This window comes from Somniosus microcephalus, chromosome 3, assembly GCF_052327205.1.
Source record: "Somniosus microcephalus isolate GS21.2 chromosome 3, FLI_Smic_1.0, whole genome shotgun sequence".
Taxonomy (NCBI): domain Eukaryota; kingdom Metazoa; phylum Chordata; class Chondrichthyes; order Squaliformes; family Somniosidae; genus Somniosus; species Somniosus microcephalus.
In genome coordinates, this window is record NC_140989.1 from 227,851,819 (window position 1) to 227,874,460 (window position 22,642).

The 22,642-nt window shown below is 47.7% G+C and overlaps 1 protein-coding gene across 1 annotated transcript in view; it reads right to left on the reverse strand.

Annotated features, from left to right (window-relative positions):
* atf6 (activating transcription factor 6) overlaps positions 1-22,642 on the reverse strand; it is a 284,152-nt gene that overhangs the window by 72,270 nt on the left and 189,240 nt on the right. The window contains exon 14 of the mRNA XM_085977996.1: positions 19,614-19,725. Within this exon, the coding sequence (XP_085834122.1) occupies positions 19,614-19,725 (112 nt within the window). The remainder of the gene's footprint in view (positions 1-19,613; positions 19,726-22,642) is intronic.

Below are 22,642 nucleotides of genomic sequence, written 5' to 3' on the forward strand. Positions count from 1 at the left end.
CCACAGCACTATTTCGAAGAAGAGCAGGGGATCTCTCCCCAGTGTCTTAGCCAATATTTATCACTCAGATGATCTGGTCATTTATTTCATTGCTGTTTGTGGGAGCTTGCTGTGCACTCATTGGCTGCCACACTTCCTACATTACAACAGTGACTACACTTCAAAAAGTACTTAATTGGTTGTAAAGCACGCTGGGATGTCCTGAGGTCATGAAAGACACGATATAAGGGCAAGTCTTCCTTTATCTTCAAAAAACCATGATTCTGATTTCAAGTTCTGTCGGTCCTATCGGATTGTTTGCACGGTTTCCAGCTACAGAACAGCTGTTACTAGAAAAGAACCTCAAGGAGGGGGAAAAACCAGCACCCGCCCCTCCCAGGCAGCAGTTACAGATGACCTTCATTACCAGAAATGAACTCTGTATGAGTGAAGAAAAAAAATACAAACTGTAAACATGTTCAACAAATCAAATGTTAATGAGGAAGTCGAAAGCAAGGTCAAAGATGCTGCTAACAGATGACAAATTACACTTTGCCTCAGGAGCCGTGAAGCAAATCAGTCTTATTGTCAGTTTGTGCAGAGCACACCCTTGGACCCTTACACCCTATCATTTATATGCTAACTCATGATTAATGAGGGACAAGAGGAATAACCTGCTCCACAGCCTCAACCTCGAATTTGCTTCAGGTCAGGGTTTTCAGCTTCTTAATCGCATCTCATTAGTCGCAAGGCTCGTGTCTCAGTCCCTAAAGGAATCACTTTGACTCAGCCTGCTTTTCTCCTGTCTCTTCACTGAATGGAATGTCTGGGGCCATCAAGGGAATGTCAAGTCTTCTCTTATGTTTTCATGTCAGTTTACACTTCAGCGTCATTCCATATTTAAGGAATGCAGACCGTTACAGGCAGTAGCACTGCCTGCAGAACAGCACAAGCTGCAGGATCTCTTGGGGGAAATCCAACACAACAGAAAGTGAAGCGTCTGACTGATTTTCTGCAATTATTAATCAACCCCCCCCCCCGCAAAGAGAACCCATCCTGCCACACTCTCCCCCCCCCACCTGCACCAACCCCTACCCCCCCACCCGCCCCCCACACCCACCCCCACCCCCCCACCCGCCCCTCACCCGCATCCCCCCACCCGCCCCCCACACCCACCCCCCAACCTGATCCACCCCCACCCCCACCCCCTGCCCCCACACCCACACCCATCCCCCCCACCTGCCCCCACCCCCATCCCCCCCACCCCATCCCCCACCACCCACCCCATCCCCCCCCACCCCCACACCCATCCCCCCCACCTGCCCCCCACCCGCCCCCTGCCCCCCCACCTGCCCCCACGCCCATCCCCCCCACCCAGCCCCACCCCCATCCCCCCCACCACCCCACCACATCCCCCCCCACCCCCACACCCATCCCCCCCACCTGCCCCCACACCCATCCCCGCCCCCCAAACCCACCCCCACACCCGCCCCCCAACCCAGACCAACCCACCCCCACTCCCAACAACCCACCCCCACACCCCACCCATCCACCCACACCCGCCCATCCTGCCACACTCTCCCCCCCCCACCTGCACCAACCCCTACCCCCCCACCCGCCCCTCACCCGCATCCCCCCACCCATCCCCCCCCACCCGCCCCCACACCCATCCCCCCCACCTGCCCCCACACCCATCCCCCAACCTGATCCACACCCACCCCCTGCCCCCCCCACCTGCCCCCCCATCTGCCCCCACACCCATCCCCACCCCCCAACCCAACCCACCCCCACCCCATCCACCCACACCCGCCCATTCTGCCACACTCTCCCCCCCACCTGCACCAACCCCTACCCTCCCCACCCACATCCCACCCCACCCACCCCCACACCCATCCCCCCACCCGCATCCCCCACCTGCAACCACACCCATCCCCGCCCCCCCAACCCACCCCCGCCACCCCCACACGCCACCCACCCACTCCCGCCCATCCCCCACACACCCCCATCCCCCCCCAACCGCCCCACACCCATCCCCCCAATCACCCCCCCAACCCGCCCCCACACCCACCCCCCCCACACCCATCCCCCCCCCACCTGCCCGCACACCCGTCGCCCCCACACCTGCCCCCACACCCGTCGCCCCCACACCTGCCCCCACACCCACCTGCCCCCACACAATTCACAATTCAAATCGCTTTATTGGCATGATAAGTTACATCTTATGTTGCCAAAGCATCAAAATACATTTATGGTTTAGCACATAAACGCAGTTCTATTCATACATTGTATAAACAGGTATATCCCTGAGTGTATAAATATACATTCGCATTGTTTATATATATTCTTTTCTTAGTTTACTGGTTGTCCCTCTGTTCATGGCAAGCTGTAACATAGTGTGCCGCCAGTGTTATACAGCTTCTCTCCTCTCCCAGTAGGAATGGGAGTTTTTGGTTGTCATTCAGATTTCTGAAATCAGGGCATATTTGTGAGAATTTTTGGTAGAAATTCTCCCTGATGCCCTGATATTTTCCACAAGCTGTGAGGAAGTGCATCTCTGTCTCCACCACTCCCTGACTGCAGTGAGAGCATATCCTGTCCTCTCTTGGCAGCCTGGTCTGCCTGTGTCTGCCTTTTTCGATCGCTAGGCTATGTTCGCTAAGTCTGTACCTTGTCAAGGTTCTTCTCAGTTTGTTATCCTTTACCATGGTCAGGTAATCAGCTATGTTGTATTGTCTGTTTAGGGCCAAGTAGCAATTGAGTTTGCTTTGGGTTTTTGTTGTTTCTGCCCAATATGTCAGATATTTTTCCTTTTGCTTAGCGACGATTGTGTTGGGTCGAATTCTTTGTGTTACCCTGTCACTGTCCTGGGGCTGGTTATTGTTAGTATTGTTAGTAGTTACTTCACTGAGTCCCAGGACTAGTTGACTGAGGGTATTCTTCTTTATGGTCAGCTCTTGGCATTTCAGGGCGTCGTAGTGATAGCATTGGGGATTGCTCATTTGTAGGTGATTCCAAAATTTGGTGGCTCTTTTTTGGATAGTGATTATTAATGGATATTGGCCTAGTTCCGCCCTGCATGCATTGTTTACTGTTTTCCTTTGAGTCCGGAGGATACTTTTACAGAATTCTGCATGTAGGATCTCAATTGGGTGTTTGTCCCATTTTGCAAATTCTTGTTGAGTTAGCGGTCCCCATACCTCACTGCCATAGAGTGCAATTGGTTCAATTACTGATTTGAAAATTTTGAGCCAAATGCTAATTGGGATTTCTATTTGGATTGATTTTTTGATGGCATAGAAAGCCCTTCTTGCTTTCTCTTTCAGTTCATTCACAGCCAGTTTGAAGTTTCCCGTAGAACTGATTTTTAAGCCCAAGTATGTGTAGTTAGTGGTTTGTTCAATTTTGGTTGTTCCTACTGTGAAATTTATTTTGGGTCCCTGATGTTTGGATCTTTGCTGGAACACAAGGACTTTGGTTTTTTGGGGATTTATTGTCAGGGCCCAAGTCTGGCAGTACGACTCCAGCAGGTCCAGGTTTTGCTGTAGCCCCTCTTTAGTAGGTGACAGCAGAACCAGGTCGTCTGCATAGAGGAGGAATTTAACCTTGGATTCATATAGGGTGAGGCCGGGTGCTGTAGATTGTTCAAGTAGTTTTGCCAATCCATTTATGTAAATATTAAAGAGTGTCGGTGAGATTGGCGAGCCCTGTGTCACCCCCCGCCCCTGTGGGAAGTATTTTGTTTGTTTGTCTCCAATTTTAACTGCACATTTGTTGTTTGTATACATTGATTTAATTACATCATATGTTTTCCCTCCGACCCCACTTTCGATAAGTTTCAGGAATAAACCGTCATGCCAGATGGAGTCGAAAGCCTTCTGGAAATCTACAAAGCATGCGTAGATTTTGCTTTTGTTATGGTGAACGTGTTTGTCAATTAGGGTCTGTAGGGTGAAGATATGATCGGATGTTCTATAGTTTGGCAGGAATCCAATTTGGCTTTTACTCAAGACATTGTGCTCCTCAAGGAAGTTTATAAGTCTTTTGTTTATGATGCTACAGAATACCTTCCCCAGGTTACTGTTTACACAGATGCCTCGATAGTTGTTTGGGTCGATTTTGTCCCCACTTTTGTATATGGGCGTTATGAGTCCTTTGTTCCAGATATCAGGGAAATAACCGACACTCAGAACCAAGTTGAAGAGTTTTAGGATAGCCAGTTTCATTTTGTTGTCTGTGTGTTTAATCATCTCGTTTAGTATGCCGTCTGTCCCGCAGGCTTTTCCTGGTCGCAGGTCCTTGAGTTTTTCAAGAAGTTCTTTTTCTGTTATTATGGCGTCCAGCGGGTTTTGGTTATCTTTTATGGCCATTTCTAGCTTTTCCATCCCCCCCACCCATCCCCCCCCACCACCATCCCCCCACCTGCCCTCACACCCATCCCCCCATCCCGCCCCCCCAACCCGCACCCATCCCCCCCACCCATCAACCCGCACCCACACCCGCCACCCCACCCATCAACCTGCACCCGCCCATCCCCCCACACCCATCCCCCACACCCATCCCCCCCACCCCCCCCACCCATCCCCCCCACACCCGCCGCCCCCCCCAACCCGCCCCCACACCCATCCCCCCACACCCGCCGCCCCCCCCCAACCCGCCCCCACACCCATCCCCCCACACCCGCCGCCCCCCCCCAACCCGCCCCCACACCCATCCCCCCCCGCCCGTCCCCCCCACCCATCCCCCCCACCCATCCCCCCCCACCCCCACCTGGCCCCACACCTGCCACCCCCCCCACACCCATCCCCCCCCCACACCCACCCCCCCACACCCATCCCCCCCACCCAACCCCCCCCACACCCATCCCCCCCACCCAACCCCCCCCCACATACCCATCCCCCCCACCCATCCATCCCCCCCCACACCCATCCCCCCCACCCATCCCCATCCCCCCCACCCACCCATCCCCATCCACCCATCCCCATCCACCCACCCATCCCCATCCACCCCACCCCACCCATCCCCCCATCCCCCCCACCCCATCCCCCTCGCCACCCCCCAACCCCCCATCCCCCTCGCCACCCCCCAACCTCCCCCCACCCATCCCCCCCCACACCCCACCCGCCCCCACACCCATCCGCCCCCCCACCCTCCCCCCAACCCACCCCCCACCCACCCCTCCCCCACCCTCCCCCTCCCCCCACCCACCCCCCACCCCTCCCCCTCCCCCCACACCCCACACCCATCCCCCACACCCATCCCCCCCCCCACCCCCCCCACACCCATCCCCCCCACACCGCCACCCCCCCCACACCCATCCCCCCCACCCACCCCCACACCCTCCCCCCACCTGCCCCCACACATCCCCCCCACCGTCCCCCCACACATCCCCCCCACCCTCCCCCCACACATCCCCCCCACCCTCCCCCCACCTGCCCCCACACATCCCCCCCACCCTCCCCCCCACCTGCCCCCACCCATCTCCCCACCCGCCCCCACACCCATCCGCCCCCCCACCTGCCCCCACACCCATCCGCCCCCCCACCTGCCCCCACACCCATCCGCCCCCCCACCTGCCCCCACACCCATCCCCCCCACCCATCCCCCCCACACCCATCCCCCCACCTGCCCCCACACATCCCCCCACCTGCCCCCACACCCATCCCCCCCACCTGCCCCGCCCCCCCACCCTTCCCCCCCACCCGCCCCGCCCCCCCAGCCCCCCCACCCTTCCCCCCCACCCATGCCCCCCCGCCCTCCCCCCACACCCATGCCCTCCCACCCATCCCCCCCACCCACCCCCACACCCACCCACCCCCCTCCCCCCACCCATGCCCCCACCTGCCCCCCCACCCTCCCCCCCCACACCCATGCCCCCCCACCTGCCCCCACACCCATGCCCCCCCACCCTCCCCCCCCCACCTATGCCCCCCCCCCCACCTGCCCCCACACCTCTCTGTGTGTAGAAGTGTTTCCTAATCTCACTCCTGAAAGGTCTGACTCTAATTTTTAGACTGTGTCCCCGGTCCGCGACTCCCCAACCAGCAGAAATAGTTTCTCTCTATCCGTTCCATTTAATATCCTGAAAACTTCGATCAGATCACCCCTTACCCTTCTAAATTCCAGGGAATACAACCCTAATTTGTGTAATCTCTCCTCGTAACTTAACCGTTGGAGTCCAGGTTTCATTATGGTAAACCTACGCTGCACTCCCTCCAAGGCCAGTATATCCTCCCTAAGGTGTGGTGCCCAGAACTGCTCACAGTGCTCCAGGTGTGGTCTAACCAGGGTTTTGTACATCTGCAGCATAACTTCCACCCCCTTGTACTCTAGTCCGCTAGAATATAAAGGCCTGCATTCTATTAGCCTTTTTGATTATTTTCTGCATCTATTCATGATATTTTAATGATCGATGTACCTGGACACCCAAATCTCTTTTTTGGACATGGACTGTTTTTAGCTTTTCACCATTTAGAAAGTACCCTGTTCTATCCTTTTTAGGTCCAAAGTGGATGACCTCACATTTGCTTGCATTGAAATCCATTTGCCACAGTTTTGCCTATTCGCTTAATCTATCAATATCCCTTTGTAATTTTATGCTTTCACCGACACTGCCGCCTATCTTTGTGTCATCAGCAAATTTGGACATATGACTTTCTATGCCATCATCTAAGTCGTTAATAAATAGTGTGAATAGTTGAGGCCCCAACACAGATCCTTGCGGGACAGCACTCGTCACATCCTGCCAATTTGAGTACCTACCCATTATCCCCACTCTCTGTCTCCTGCCGCTCAGCCAATTTCCTACTCAGGTCAATAATATGCCCTCAATTCCGTGGGCTTCTACCTTAGATAACAGTCTCTTATGTGGGACTTTATCAAATGCCTTCTGGGAGTCCATATAAATATTCTCTAGAGTTTTGAAGAATGAGAGGTGATCTCATTGAAACATGAAAAATTATTGACCGGGTAGATGCAGGGAGGATGTTTCCCACTGGCTGGGGAGTCCAGAACCAGGGGTCACAGTCTCAGAATAAGGGGTTGGCCAATTAGGAATGAGATGAAGAGAAATTTCTTCGTGAAAAAAATATACCTTACCAATCAATATATTGCCTGCTGGGGGGTAGAGAGGAAACAAGGGGGATGTAATTTAATAAGTTTGATGCAAACTTTCATAAAACTTTTTATTGATGGCAGTAAATATTTATATATGGAGTATTTCCAGAGAATCCATCAGGAACCCAGTTCTTGATTACTACTTCTCTCTTATAATGTATTACTCATGTAACAGGTAACTGTCCATAAATTGATGAATGGACAGTTTTGTACATCACACCCACTCTCCTGCAGCAAAGCGCTGACTATAAACACAGTGAGAGAGTTGCTTTGGCAAAATAAAATTACTTTGAGTTGTACTTCTGGGTTTTTAAACTTGTCAAATGTTGTGAATCTTGCGCTGGTTTGCCTGTCACTATCCTGCAACCTACTGTCCTTACCTGGTCTGGCCGATATACAAGTCGAGATCCACAGCAATGTGGTTGAGTCTTAACTGCCCTCTGAAATGGTCTAGCAAGCCACTCAGTTGTATCAAGCCACTACAAAACATTACAAGAATAATAATACCAGACGGACCACTCGGCATCGACCTAGGCATCGGATTTGGACACAACAAAGGCACATCCAGCCCCGTTGACCCTGCAAAGTCGTCCTCGCTAACATCTGGGGACTTGCGCCAAAATTGAGAGAACTGTACCACTGACAGACCAGTCAAGCAACAGCCTGACATAGTCATGCTCACAGAATCGTACATATCAGCCTATGTCCCAGACTCCTCCATTACCATCCCTGGGTATGTCCTGTCCCAACGGCAGTACAGACCTACCAGGGGTGGCAGCACAATGGTATGCAGTCAGCAGGAAGTGACCCTGGCAATCCTCAACAATGACTCCAAACCCCATGATGTCTCATGGCATCAGGTCAAACACGAGCAAGGAAACCTCCTGCTGATTACTACCTACCGCCCTCCCGCATCTGATGAATCAGTATTCCTCCATGTTGAACACCACTTGGACAAAGCACTGAATGTACTCTGGGTGTGCGACTTCACTGTCCATCACCAAGAGTAGCTCGGTAGTACCACTAGTGACCAAGTTGGCCGAGTCCTGAATGACCTAGCTGCCAGAATGGGCTTGCGGCAGGTGGTGGGAGAACCAACACGAGGGAAAAACCGACTTGATCTCGTCCTCACCAATCTACCTGTTGCAAATGCATCTGTCCATGACAGTATTGGTAGCAGTGACCACAGCACCATGCTGTGGAGACGTAGTCCTGTCTGCACACGGAGGACACCCTCCATCATGTTGTGTGGCACAACCACCGTGCTAAATGAGATACATTAAGAACAGATTTAGTAGCTCAAAACTGGGCATCCATGAGTGCTGTGGGCCATCAGCAGCAGCTGAATTGTATTCCACCACAATCTGTAACCTCATGGCCTGGCATATCCCTCACTCTGCCATTACCATCAAGCCAGGGGACCAACCCTGGTTCAATAAGGAGTGCAGAAGAGCATGTCAGGAGCAGCACCAGGTGTACCTGAAAATGAGGTGCCAACCTGGGGAAGCTACAACACAGGACTACATGCATGCTAAACAGCAGAAGCAGCATGCTATAGACAGGGCTAAGTGATCCCACAATCAACGGATCAGATCAAAGCTCTGCTACCCTTCCACATCCAATCGTGAATGGTGAACAATTAAACAACTAATGGGAGGAAGAGGCTCCATGAACATCCCTATCCTCAACAATGGTGGGGCCCAGCACGAGTGCAAAAGACAAGGCGGAAGCGCTCACAACCCTCTTCAGCCAGAAGCGCCGAGTGGATGATCCATATCGGCCTCCTCGAGGTCTTCATCGTCACAGAAGCCAGTCTTCAACCAATTCGCTTCGTCCACGTGATATCAAGAAACGGTCGAGCGCACTGGATACAGCAAAGGCTATGGGCTCAGACAACATCCCAGCGATTATGCTGAATCCTTGTGCTCCAGAACTAGCTGCACCTCTAGCCAAGCTATTCCAGTACAGTTACAACACTGGCATCTATCTGACAAAGTGGAAAATTGCCCAAGTGTGTCCTGTCCACAAAAATAAGGACAGCTCGAATCCAGCCAATTACCGCCCCATCAGTCTACCCTCAATCATCAGCAAAGTGATGGACGGTCCAAATATGGACAAAAGAGCTTAATTCCAGAGGTGAGGGTGACTGTCCTTGATAAAAAGGCAGCATTTGACCAAGTGTGGCACCAAGGAGCCCTAGTAAAATTGATGTCAATGGGAAACAAGGGGAATACTCTCCACTGGCTGGAGTCATACCTAGCACAAAGGAAGATGGTTGTGGTTGTTGGAAGCCAATCAGCTCAGCCCCAGGACATTGCTGCTGGAGTTCCTCAGGGCAGTGTCCTAGGCCCAAGCATCATCAGTTGCTTCATCAATAAGCTTCCCTCCATCACAAAGTCAGAAGTGGGGATGTTCACTCGCGGTGTTCAGTTCCATTCGCAACTCCTCAGATAATGAAGCAGTCCGTGCCTGTATGCAGCAAGACCTGGACGACATCCAAGCTTGGGCTGATTGTGGCAAGTAACATTCATGCCAGACAACTGCCAGGCAATGACTATCTCCAAACAAGAGAGGGTCTAACCACCTCCCCTTGACATTCTATGGCATTACCATCATCGAATCCCCCATCCATCAGCATCCTAGGGGTCACCACTGACCAGAAACTTATTGGACCAGCCACATAAATACTGTGGCTACAAGAGCAGGTCAAAGGCTGGGTATTCTGCAGCGAGTGGCTCCCCTCCTGACTCCCCAAAGCCTTTTCAGCACCGACGAGACACAAGTCAGGAGTGTGATGGAATACCCCCCACTTACCTGGATGAGTGCAGCTCCAACAACAATCTAGAAGCTCAACACCATCCAGGACAAACAGCCCACTTGATCGGCACCCCATCCACCACCTTAAACATTCACTCCCTCCACCACCAGCGCAACGTGCCTGCAGTGTGTACCACCTACAAGATGCACTGCAGCAACTCGCCAAGGCTTCTTCGACAGCAACTCCCAAACCCGTGACCTCTACCACCAAGAAGGACAAGAGCAGCAGGTGCATGGGAACACCACCACCTCCAAGTCACACACCATCCTCACCGTTGCGGATTCAAAATCCGGGAACTCACTACCTAACAACACTGGGAGTACCTGCACCACACGGACTGCAGCGGTTCAAGGAGGCAGCTCACCACCACCTTCTCAAAGGCAATTTAGAATGGGCAACAAATGCTGGCCTTGCCTGCAATACCCACATCCCATGAATGAATAAATTTTAAAAAAGCACGAGCAGATGGTTTCACTCAAACATATCAATCTATATCTTCAATGCATACATTATCACATAGTTAATGGAGTGTGCCAACTTGGCTTAATTAGTACAATTCTTAACTCTGAATAGTAAGATTCCAGCACTTGAGCTCATAATGTGGAGTAAGGCGCCATAACAGCATTGCATCCTCAAAAGTGCTATTCTTCGGATGAGACGTTAAAGCATCTGCCTCTTCCACTGTTTGAAGAGAATTTGAAATTCTCACTGTACAATTTGCAGAAGAGCAGAGAGCTCTCCCGGTGGCCAGGCCAACATTCCTCCCGCCAACAGTAACACCAAACAACACACTTCAACGAGTCATTTATTTCATCTTAAAAATGAACAGAAAATGCTGGAAATACTCAACAGGTCAGGCATCATCTGTGGAGAGAGAAACGGAGTTAACGTTTCAGGTCTGTGACCCTTCATCAGAACTGGAAAATATGTTACAAATCTCGAAGGTTTGAAGCAAGTACAGTTGCAGTGAAAGGGGCAGTTCCTTGGCCAGCAGTCTTCCACCCACACAGCAGACCCTTTGTCCCATCTGCAGAATTTTTTTTCCAGCTGGATCCCTCCCACCCTCTGCAGATCTTTTCATTGGGAACTGCCGGCGTGATATCAGCCATCTCAATTTCTCTGCTCCCCTCACTCACTCTAACCTACCTCCCTCTGAACTTGCAGCACTCTGTTCTCTCATGTCCTACCCTGACATTTTCATTAAACCTGCTCACAAGGGCGGCGCTGTGGTTCTTTGGCGAACAGACCTTAAAAAGGCTGAATGCCAATTGTCCAAAATCTCCCATCTCCCCCGGACCACGACCCCACCACCGAACATCAACCCATCGTTTCCCAGGCTGTCACTGACCTCCTCTCTAGAGATCTCTACACCCTCCCCCAACCCCTACCCCCAGGGCCTCCAACCTCAGTCGCCCAACCCCACTTCTACCTCCTTCCCAAGATCCACAAACAGGACTGCCCTGGTAGACCCGTCATTTCAGCCTATTCTTGTCCCACAGAAGCTATTTCTTCCTATCTCGACTATTTTTTCACCCCTTTTCCAGATTCTTCCCACCTACATCTGAGATTCTTCTGCCCTGAGCCACTTTATCAGTTTCCTTTTCACCATGGACGTCCAGTACCTCTACACCTCCATCTCCCACCAGGACGGCCTGAGGGCGCTCTGCTGAATGGAGGCCCAACCAGTCCCCCAGTGAACATTGAGGAGGATAGTGATAGACTTCAAGACAACATAGACAGGTTGGCAGAATGGGCGGACACATGGCAGATGAAAATTAATGCAAAAAAATGCAAAGTGATACATTTTGGTAGAAAGAATGAGGAGAGGAAATATAAAACTAAAGGGTACAATCATAAAGGGTGTGCATGAACAGAGAGACCTAGGGGTATATGTGCACAAATTGTTGAAGGCGACAGGGCAGGTGGAGAACACGGTTAAAAAAGCTTACGGGATCCGGGGCTTCATGAATAGAGGTATAGAGTGCAAAAAAGTGGAAATTATTATGAACCTGTATAAAACACTGGTTCAGCCTCAACTGGAGTGTTGTGTCCAATTCTGGGCACCGCACTTTAGGAAGGATGTGAAAGCCTTAAAGAGGGTGCAGAAAAGATTTACAAGAATTATTCCAGGGATGAGGGACTTCAGTTACGTGGATAGACTGGAGAAGCTGGGGTTGTTCTCCTTAGAGCAGAGAAGATTGAGAGGAGATTTGATAGACGTGTTCAAAATCATGAGGGGTCTGGACAGAGTAGATAGAGAGAAACTGTTCCCATTGGCAGAGGGGTCGAGAGCCAGAGGACACAGATTTAAGGTGATTGGCAAAAGAACCAAAGGCGACATAAGAAAAAACTTTTCTACGCAGCGAATTCACTGCCTGAAAGGGTGGTGGAGGCAGGCTCAATCACGGCTTTCAAAAGGGAGTTAGATAAGTACCTGCAAGAAATACATTTGCAGGGCTACGGGAAAAGGGTGGGGGAGTGGGACTAGCTGAGGTGCTCTTGCAGAGAGCTGGCACTGGCTCGATGGGCCGAATGGCCTCCTACTGTGCTGTAACCATTCTATGATCCTCCACCACCACCTTCTTCTGTCTGGCTGAACTTGTTCGCACATTGAGCAATTTCTCCTTTGACTCCCTTCACTTCTTCCAAATAAAAGGTGTCACTGTGGGGACCCGCATGGGTCCGAGCTATGCCTGTCTTTTTGTAGGTAACGTAGAGCATTCTTTGTTCCAATCCTATTCAAGTCCCCTCCCTCACCTCTTTTTCTGGTACAGTGATGACTATCAGTGTCACTTCCTGCTCTCGCCCCGAACTGGAAAATTTCATCAACTTTGCTTCAAATTTCCAACCCTCCTTTCCTTCACATGGTCCATCTCTATTCCTTCCCCTCCCTTCCTTGACTTCTCTATCTCCATTTCTGGGAATAAGCTGTCAATCAATATCTACTACAAGCCCACGGACTCCCACTGCTACCTTGATTACATTTCCTCCCAAACCGCTCCCTCTAAGGCATCTATTCCATTCTCCCAGTTTCTCCGTCGCATCCGTTTCTGACGATGCCACATTCAACACAAGTGTCTTCCTTTTTCCTGAACCGAGGATTACCCTCCACCGCGAGCGACAGGACCCTCCACCGTGTCCGTTCCATTTCCCGCACTTCTGCTCTCACCCCTTCCTCTTCCTCTCCCTCCCAGGACAATACAGTTCCCCTTGTCCTCACCTTCTACCACACCAACCTCCACATTCAACAGATCACCCTCCACTATTTCCGTCACTAAACACATCTTGCCCTCTCCTTTCAGCATTCCGAAGGGACCGTTCCCTCCGTGACATCCTGGTCCACTGTTCCATCACCCCCAACAACCGTTCCCCTTCCCACAGCACCTTCTTAGGCACGCGCAGGAAATGGAACACCTGCCCTTTCACCTCCTCCCTTCCCACCATCCAGGGACCCAAACACTCTTTCCAAGTAAAACAGTGATTTACTTGTACTTCTTTCAATTTTGTATACTGTATTCACTGCTCACGATGCAGTTTCCTCTACATTGGGGAGACCAGATGCAGATTAGGTGATCGCTTTGCTGTACACCTCCGTTCAGTCCGCAAGCGTGACCCTGAGCTTACGGTCGCTTGTCACTTGAATTCTCTGCCCCAATCCCACTCGGACCTCTCTCTCCTCCGCCTCCTACACTCTTCCAATGAAGCTCAACGTAAGCTCGAGGAACAGCAACTCATCTTTCGAATAGTCACTTTCCAACCTTCAGGACTCAATATCAAGTTCAACAATTTCAGATCATAACCACTGCTCCCATTTTTTCCAGACAGCCAGTGCTTGTCATGATTCTGCTGTTGTCATTTACTGCTCCTCTAGACCCATTTTTTGTTTCTTTACTTGTTCCATTACCACCCTCTTTTTCCTTGCACCATCATTCCTTTTGTCATTTAAATCACCCCTGCCTTCTACCCTATCACAGACATTCCTTTTTGTTCTTGCCTCCTCCCCCCACCTTTCCCTGTCTCTGTACTTGCTTAAAACCAGTTACATCTTTCATACTTTCCAGTTCTGATGAAGGGTCACAGACCTGAAACTTTAACACTGTTTCTCTCTCTACAGATGCTGCCTAACCTGATGAGTATTTCCAGCATTTTCTATCTATATTTCAGATTTCCAGCATCCGCAGTATTTTGCCATCTGTATTGATCTCATCTTGTATGCAAAAAGCTGTTTGCCAACATAACAATTGGCAATACATTTCAAACGAAGTGTGGAATACTATGAGGTAGTTGAGTGATGCAATCAGGTGCTATTTAAATTGAAGTCAAAAAGCTTTATTCAAGGTGCATTTTATGAATTCGGGTCTGTCATAGATATCTTCTTGGGTTCAGTGTTGACTGCTCCCTTGGGCAGTCTGAATGCCTACTTGTTATGGAAGTTGACTCCCACTGCCCTGTATCTGCTCTGCAGTAGCAGGACCCAAGAGCGTAACAATGAAATTCCCTTGTGATCCGGGGCGATTCACCATGTCTTGCGCCTATATACTATTAGAATCTCTCCAAAGCTGGACAAAAAGTTAACATCTGGTTCAAAACACAAATTGTTTCCAAAGTAGAAAAAAAACATATGGGACAACGCAATTGATGGGAGTTACTTGGTACAATCAGTACAACATCTGTACGCGCATGGTTAGAAAAATAAATAACTCGTCTTACTCAACTTAAAACCAAAAGTCTGTCCACACCTTGCCCTACTGCCCAGACCTTCCATCTACACAGCTTTCATCTGATTATTGTCTGTGTTCTGATTTTTAAAAGGTTCTCTCAAAGCCCCCACACATCTAAAGGAAGATTTCCAACACCAAACTATGAGGCACCTTTCCAAGAACTAGACATAATCGCGAATAGTCAATGACTTGGTCATGGCCAGAAACAACGTGCCCTCGAGTATTTTAATCATCTGATCTCTCGGCTGACTCTGGTTCCACAACCCAATGGCACGGTCTTGACAAGGTAACTAACCCCTTTTTGCTAACAACATATTTTCAAAGCGCTCACGTCCACCTACTTTGAGAAAAAATGGTCAAATAATCCTGAACCGTGACAGTGAACACAGACAGAACAATATCGCACAGCCTCATGAAGATAGTTCCTCCATACTTTCTATTTCTGCCAAAATCAATGACACACTCAACATTCAGAAAGGCTAAAGTAACAGTTCATCTCATCCAGCCCACGTTGAACTTGACAACCACATGCACAATTGTGCTTTCTGGCAATTTATTTCCACAATGTAAAGATTTGGAGTTTGACACCAAATCCCAATTAATTGTATAGGCCTGAATCTACAGAACCCTTGGAAGCAAACCAAATTCACTCCCAAGGCAAATCGGCTAACCTCCAAAACCAACCTATATTTATTTGGAAGATAACTGATCTTGAAATGCACATTTTGTCTTATTTGATTAACATTGCTCAGCAAGTTCAAACTATTTATTTCTCAGTGAGAGATCATTTTACACATCAAGTGTTTTGTTTTCAATTTCAATGAAATCATAAATGGCAAACCTGGTTTGATCTTGAGAGTTTTTTATGAATTGCTTTTTGTAAACTACTCCTTAAATGTGATCAGTTCTGCAGGATTGAGAATGATGCCAACAACTCCAGAGAGTACCAGTATTTATCAGATAAAGAACTCACTCAACTTGAATAATAAGTTCACTCGAGGGCTGTTGAAGAGTCACAAATTTGGAATGTAAATATATCAGTGGTATTACGGATTACATTAATGCACAGGCCTGACCAGACAGTGTTCAGTGGAATGTAAACATACCACCTGAACACAAATCAATTCCCCACAAGTCAGACATGATCTGCAAACCCGAGAGGTTCGATGCACTGCATCTGCCAGATTATACACGTGTAACCACTCAAACACTACCCGTCATCTTAAGTGAAAAGCTTTTCACATTCCTACTGGCTTTGCAGATAATACATTACTTTTCATAGGTACGAATTTCCTTATTCTTTCAATACATTTGACTTTGACATAAAAATAATCAAACAAGGAAAAACACTGCCCCTTCAAGAGCTTTATACGGTGCTACACCATCTTGATCAGATGCTGTTCCAACAACAACCCGCTGTTCCAACCCGCAACCTCTTCCACCTAGAAGGACAAGGGCAGCAGGCGCATGGGAATACCACCACCTCCAAGTTCCCCTCCAAGTCACACACCATCCTGACTTAGAAGTATATCGCCGATCCTTCATCGTCGCTGGGTCAAAATCCTGGAACTCGCTACCTAACAGCACTGTGGGAGTACCTTCACCACATGGACTGCAGCGGTTCAAGGCAGCAGCTCACCACCATCTTCTCAAGGGCAATTAGGGATGGGCAATAAATGCTGGCCTTGCCAGCGATGCCCAGATCCCATAAACAAATAAAAAACAACTTGCATTTATATAGCACCTTTAACATTGAAAAACATCCCAAGGCGCTTCAGAGGCATAATCAGACAAAAACTGACACTGAGCCAAAGAAGGGGATATTAGGAGGGGTGACTAAAACCTTGGTCAAAGAGGCAGGTTTTAAAATGGATCTTAAAGGAGGAGCGGTAGAGAGGCAGCGAGGTTTAGAAAGGGAATTTCAGAGCTTAGGGCCTAGGCAGCTGAAAGCATGTCCGCCAATGGTGGGGCGAAAGGACTGGGGGAAACTGAAACCACTACTTCATGTCAGACCTCTGCTTGAGCCATATTTCTTTCAGCAGAAACACTAATTACAAAAAGAGAATATATACAAAAAGTAATCAGAAAGGTCCAAGAAACGCCTGGTCGGAAAGAAAAACAAGGGGAAGACTGGGTAAGTACTATGTATATGGAACCTGAGCCACATTCAAAAAGAAAAACAGAGTCCATAACGATAGTAAAGAATCTAACATTCATTCCATCCCTATGTACAGAGTAATGTCACCAAAAAGCACAAATGCTACACCCGGTGACCTAAATAATAAGGCCAGGATAGTATGCACACAGCCCAAAGAAAATAGTGTTGTTTTCCACTGTCAGATAAAGATAACAGTTAATGAAATGATCTATGTTACTCCAAATAGCTACTTCATTAACAGTAATGACAAACCCTATGCACATTGGCGCACACTGTGGCTACAGCGCAACAAGAATGTCTTCCAATTTTCTCTAGTGATTCCAAACTCCTATGGGAATAATGTGGGAGATACAATCTACAACCTGACCTTTTGATCTCTCCAATCATAGATTTACCAATCATTTTATGCTTGGTGTGCTCGGCCCACTGTTTGAGAATGTGATTATCTTATGTACAGTGTCAAATGGTAAGGGATTATAAAAGGAGTTCTGTGATGATGGGCAGGATCTGGAACTAACTTGGACTGAATTTACTGATTATTCCAGTGAACTTTTCAGTAAATGAGATGCCCACTTCACGTAGTGCTGTTAGTGTCATTGCTCTTCATTCTCACATTGTCCACTTACTGCACGAGTGAACGCAGGTCCTAAGGTGTCAAAGAAATAATCACAAGTGATAATGGCCATCGTGAGATTATTGGTTTGCTCTCAAGAGCCCCCCACATCAACAGAAGTCAGATAATCAAGACCTTGTCTCAAAGACCACCTCATGGCAAGTATTTTTGAGTGCTCGGGGATAGTGGTGAAATGCCTTGAAGGGAGGTTGCCCACCCTCTCGGGCATAGTGGAAGAGCAGAATAGTTTCCATGAGTGGAATCCCAGCTTTAAGTAGCAGTCGCATGGTGCGATATTCAACAAGGTAGAACAAAAACAAGTTCTAGGAAAAATCTAGGACTGAAATGATCATTCATCCAAGAGACTTTCTATGGTATCCTTTGATTTTTATGTGCAGAACCTTTAAACGTTATCACATAACTTGATCTATTTTGACACAAGTTCCCATTATGGGCTAACTCAAGTTTTGTTTTCAGCCATAATTCCATCATTTCGCTCTAGTTATTGAAACAACTTGGAAAATTCCCACTGCAAGAATGTCAGTAATAAAGACTTGAAACACAAACAGGAACAGGTGGGAGATTGCAACAAAATTCAGTTGATGAAAGTTTCTTGGCAAAAATTGGGACTGTCATTCCAATGGTAAGGATGCAATGCAGCATCTCCTCCATAAAGTTTGCAAATCATTGCCACATGAGTTCAAGCCAGGACAAAAAGGCATTCAAAATCAATTTTCATTTTCAAGTTTACGGAGGGTAGAACTTAGGAGGCCAGCCAGCAGTGCGTTGGAATAGTCAAGTCTAGAGGTAACAAAGGCATGGACGAGGATTTCAGCAGCAGATGAGCTGAGGCAGGGGCGGAGTCGGGTGATGTTACGGAGATGGAAATATGCGGTCTTAGTTATGCTGCGGATATGAGGTCGGAAATTCATTTCAGGGCCAATTATGACACCAAGGTTGTGAACAGTGTGGTTCAGCCTCAGGCAGATGCTAGGGAGAGGGATGGAGTCGGTGGCTAGGGAACGGATTTTGTGGCGGGGACCAAAGACAATTGTTTCGGTATTCCTAATATTAAGTTGGAGGAAATTTCTGCTCATCCAATACTGGATGTCAAACAAGCAGTCTGACAATGTAGAGACAGTGGAGGGGTCGCGAGAAGTTGTGGTGAGGTAGAGTTGGATGCAGTCAGCGTACATGTGGAAACTGACGCTGTGTTTTTGGATGAGTTCACCGAGGGGCAGCATGTAGTTGAGAAATAGAAGGGGGCCAAGGAAGCCTAGTTATATGAGCCAACTTTGTCCGATTTACAACATTTAAAAGGAACCAAATGAATTGGTGCTAGTGTCATCTCCCATTTAGTCTGCAACATCTGAATTTTAATTACTCATTCCCCTCCTGTGGAGCTTGGCCTTTCAGGTCCTCATTCACACTCAGAACTTCTCCAACCATGTTTAGTAGCAGGGTCTACCTGAACACAACCAAATCATTTGACGTAGATGTTAACATTTCAAACCAACTGGAAGTACTATTGTGGGCTTCCTTTCCACGTAGTATCCATCCATTCCCCCTGCCTCAACCCAGGTCTGCGTGAGACTATACAAGCAAATTATCCTGATGGGGAAGGAACAATGATGGGAGAAAACATACTGAGGTATATGTTGCTTAAGTTAACTATACTGGATATGATAGGAAGAGCTCAATTAAACTACACAGCATCTGAAGATCATTGAATTTCTTATCCCTCTTCAGAACTGTAACCCCTCATTCCTGATAACAAATCCGTGCTGCAGTTTTTCCATTGCTTTTCCATCCTTCCAATAATGGGGTTCCCAGAACTGCATACAAAGCTGCAATCGCACCCAAGGTCCTTTATGCATCCAATTTAAATTATGAACAGTAAACATTTTAAATCCTAACAAATGGTCCCATGCCAAATGTCATGTTTGAAGTTTCAATCTTCTATATACCTTTAATTTTACTATCCACTTGCTGTTACCTATCTTACACTAATTAGATGAAATCAACTGAATCCCAAGGATGCCCTTGTTCCTGACAATGCCCAGTGACACAGTTCATGCAGAAAGCAAAAATGATTTGGAAAATCTAATTAAGTCATCGTCACAGGTCATTTTTTGTAGAGGTTACCAAAAGCAGTGTTGGCAAAGCATGTCCACTGTACTTATACGTGCAGAGAAATTATAAAGCACTTACCCTTCGAAATGATATCAAATAGAATGTATCCCCTCTCCTACGAATGGCTTCCAAGAAATCTGGATAACGTTTATCTGGAGCATAATAAACCTGCAATTCACTCCCTGAGTTTCTGTGAAAGGGAGAAGCAAGAGTTAAAACATGAGAAGGATGTAGCAGGGTTACTCAAGACAAGATCTGAGGGGAAAATGTATGACAACAAAGGATTTCAATTCATTAATCGGCTTGCAAATATTTGCAATGTTCACATAATTTGGATGCAAGAACCATCAGGTCGAGAAGGGGAATGCAAGATAACATGCTGCTTTGATTTAATTTGTTCCAAGTGATCATTTCAATCAATTTGTGGATTTCATTTCTGGTGTGCACATCAACTCATCTTCTGACATAGGTACAAGTTTAAATTTTTTGAGTTTTTATGGAGGGATAATCTAATTGAGACAGAAGAGACAGAAGGACATCCACACATTGACAAGATATTCCTGATCTGGTTCAGGCTTTTTCCAACAAACGGTTTGACGCCACTTTTCATAAACAGGCTGCATAGTTAACACTCTGAAACTGCCGTCTTTTATTCACTGCCTTGCTCTCATGAGCACAGGCAAGGTCTAACAACCACCCACGATCACAGTAAATTGCTTCCTGCAAAACATCTCCAGTCAATTCGAAGGCACAGAGTCACAACACTAAACCATGCTGTGCAGATAAGCTGCTTATCAAATTTATTTACAATTTAAAGTGATTCACAGCAACGAAAGAACTCTGACAAAATATTAAACAACCCAATAGCAGTACAAATCAACCAGAAAAAGTTCATAAGGGAATTCATCTACCCTCTGCAAGCATTAGTCTTTCTGTAGTACAAATTGAACAGTATTACGAATACTGCCTTCAGCTTTTCTTAGTTTCTTGGAATGAATCAATTGAGCCTCCTTTTGTTCCTTAGCAAGCAGGGTGCAACCTCAAGGGAGATCTTTCAGAACAAGTTAGTGTATATGGGACACGTTGAGTCCCAAATGCCCTAAGAATTAGATACGTTCCTAACATGCTTTTGACCTCCACACCAGAACATCGGATTACTAAAACATTCTCATATCTTATAACATGTAATTTCTTGGATGGCAGCACCGTCAATCAATCTTCATCACAAGAATAAACACAGATGAAGATGGTCATATATCCCATCGAACTCATCTTCCCATACGTATGGTTTCCCCATCACAGTATCTAGTTGCCTCTTCATTGATCCTCGAGTTTTTCTCACACTTGAACTAAATTTCAGGTATTATTCACTGTGCAGAGCAATGCTTCGTGACATCAGTCTTAAACTTGCCTTCAACCAGATTGCACTCGTCTCCTAAAATCATGGATTAGGATATTAGTTCAACTCAAGGTTGTGGAGATTCCCCAGCCCGAACAGCAGAATTCAGGCCAGAGGAAGCCACAATCAAACTATACAGTGCTCTGGTCAGACCACACCTTGAATACTGCATCCAAGTCTGGTCACTAAGACATAAGGAAGATATTCAAACACTGAACGTAGTACAGAGGAAAGCCATGCAGCTGATTCAGTGTCAAACGTTAGAGTTATGGAGGAAAGACTGGACAAACTTTGGCTTTTTAGCCTGGAAGGGGGGAGGTGTCAGACAGGTGACCTTATAGAGATACTGAAGGGCATGAAAAAGTTAACTAGAATATCACCTGAAGTTAAATTACGAGGGTAGGACAAGGGAACAAGGATTCAAACAAGCAAAGGGTAATTTAGGACTGATGTCAAGACATTTTTCTTCACACAATCATCAACACATGGAATGGACTTCCTGACTGAATCAAGGAGGTGAAGTCCAGGGAATCATTTAACAGTGGGGAGGGGTCAGATCTTTCTGGAAGGATGAGGTTATATGAGCCAACTGGCCCCCCTCATATGTAGCTCTCTTGTGATGGGGTTTTCCAACATTCACTTAGGATGTCACTTCTTCAAAGAAGCCAAGGAGCCAAGGTCAAGCTGGCTCTGCCCTTTCTGAAAGTATGTTGTTTTCCATGTAATAGCTGAGCTTCATACAACAAATCATCAAATTTTATTTACAATGATCAATTTCTATTATTATAAGTTATTGACATAAGGTCCGTTGTTGCCTGGGTTTATTTTGTTGCCTTTAACAGTTGCTTTGTTGGCTTGTCTCCAAGTGCTAATATTCAGCATGGAGGAGTAGATGAATACAAGTGGAACCTCCCTTGTATTCATAGACCTCATGATAAATGTCAGCACTTTTTAGATTTTATGCTGAGTCTCAATTGCAATTTTTCCTTGGGAATTTACTTGTTTTGAAACCCTCCTTACAAGTGACGTTTAGTCATTAAGCTCCATATTACATCTCCTATGATCGGTGGCTACTAGTTCCCTTTCCAGTGAGTACTTAATATGTTTACACTTAATATGTTAGCTATTTTTAGTTCATCTTCAGTTTCAACTCTTAGCAGATGGAAGGGAGTTCAATTTGTCTTCAATAATTCTCTTGCTGTTATCATACCGGATTACATAGAAACATAGAAGATAGGAGCAGGAGTCGGCCATTCGGCCCCTCGAGCCTGCTCCGCCATTCGATGAGATCCTGGCTGATCATTCAAACTCAGTACCCCGTACCTGCCTTCTCCCCATATCCCTTGATACCTTTAGTTCTAAGAAATATATCTAACTCCTTCTTGAATATATTTAAAGACTTGGCCTCAACCGCCTTCTGTGGTGGAGAATTCCACAGGTTCACCACTCTCTGGGTGAAGAAATTCTTCCTCATCTCTGTCCTAAATGGCTTACTCCTTATCCTTAGACTATGACCCCTGGTTCTGGACTCTCCGACCATCGGGAACATTCTACCTGCATCTAGTCTGTCCAGACCCGTCAGAATTTTATAAGTTTCGATGAGATCCCCTCTCATTCTTCTAAACTCCAGCGAGTATAAGCCCAATCGACCCAATCTCTCCTCATACGTCATTCCTGCCATCCCAGGGATCAGCCTTGTGAATCTTTG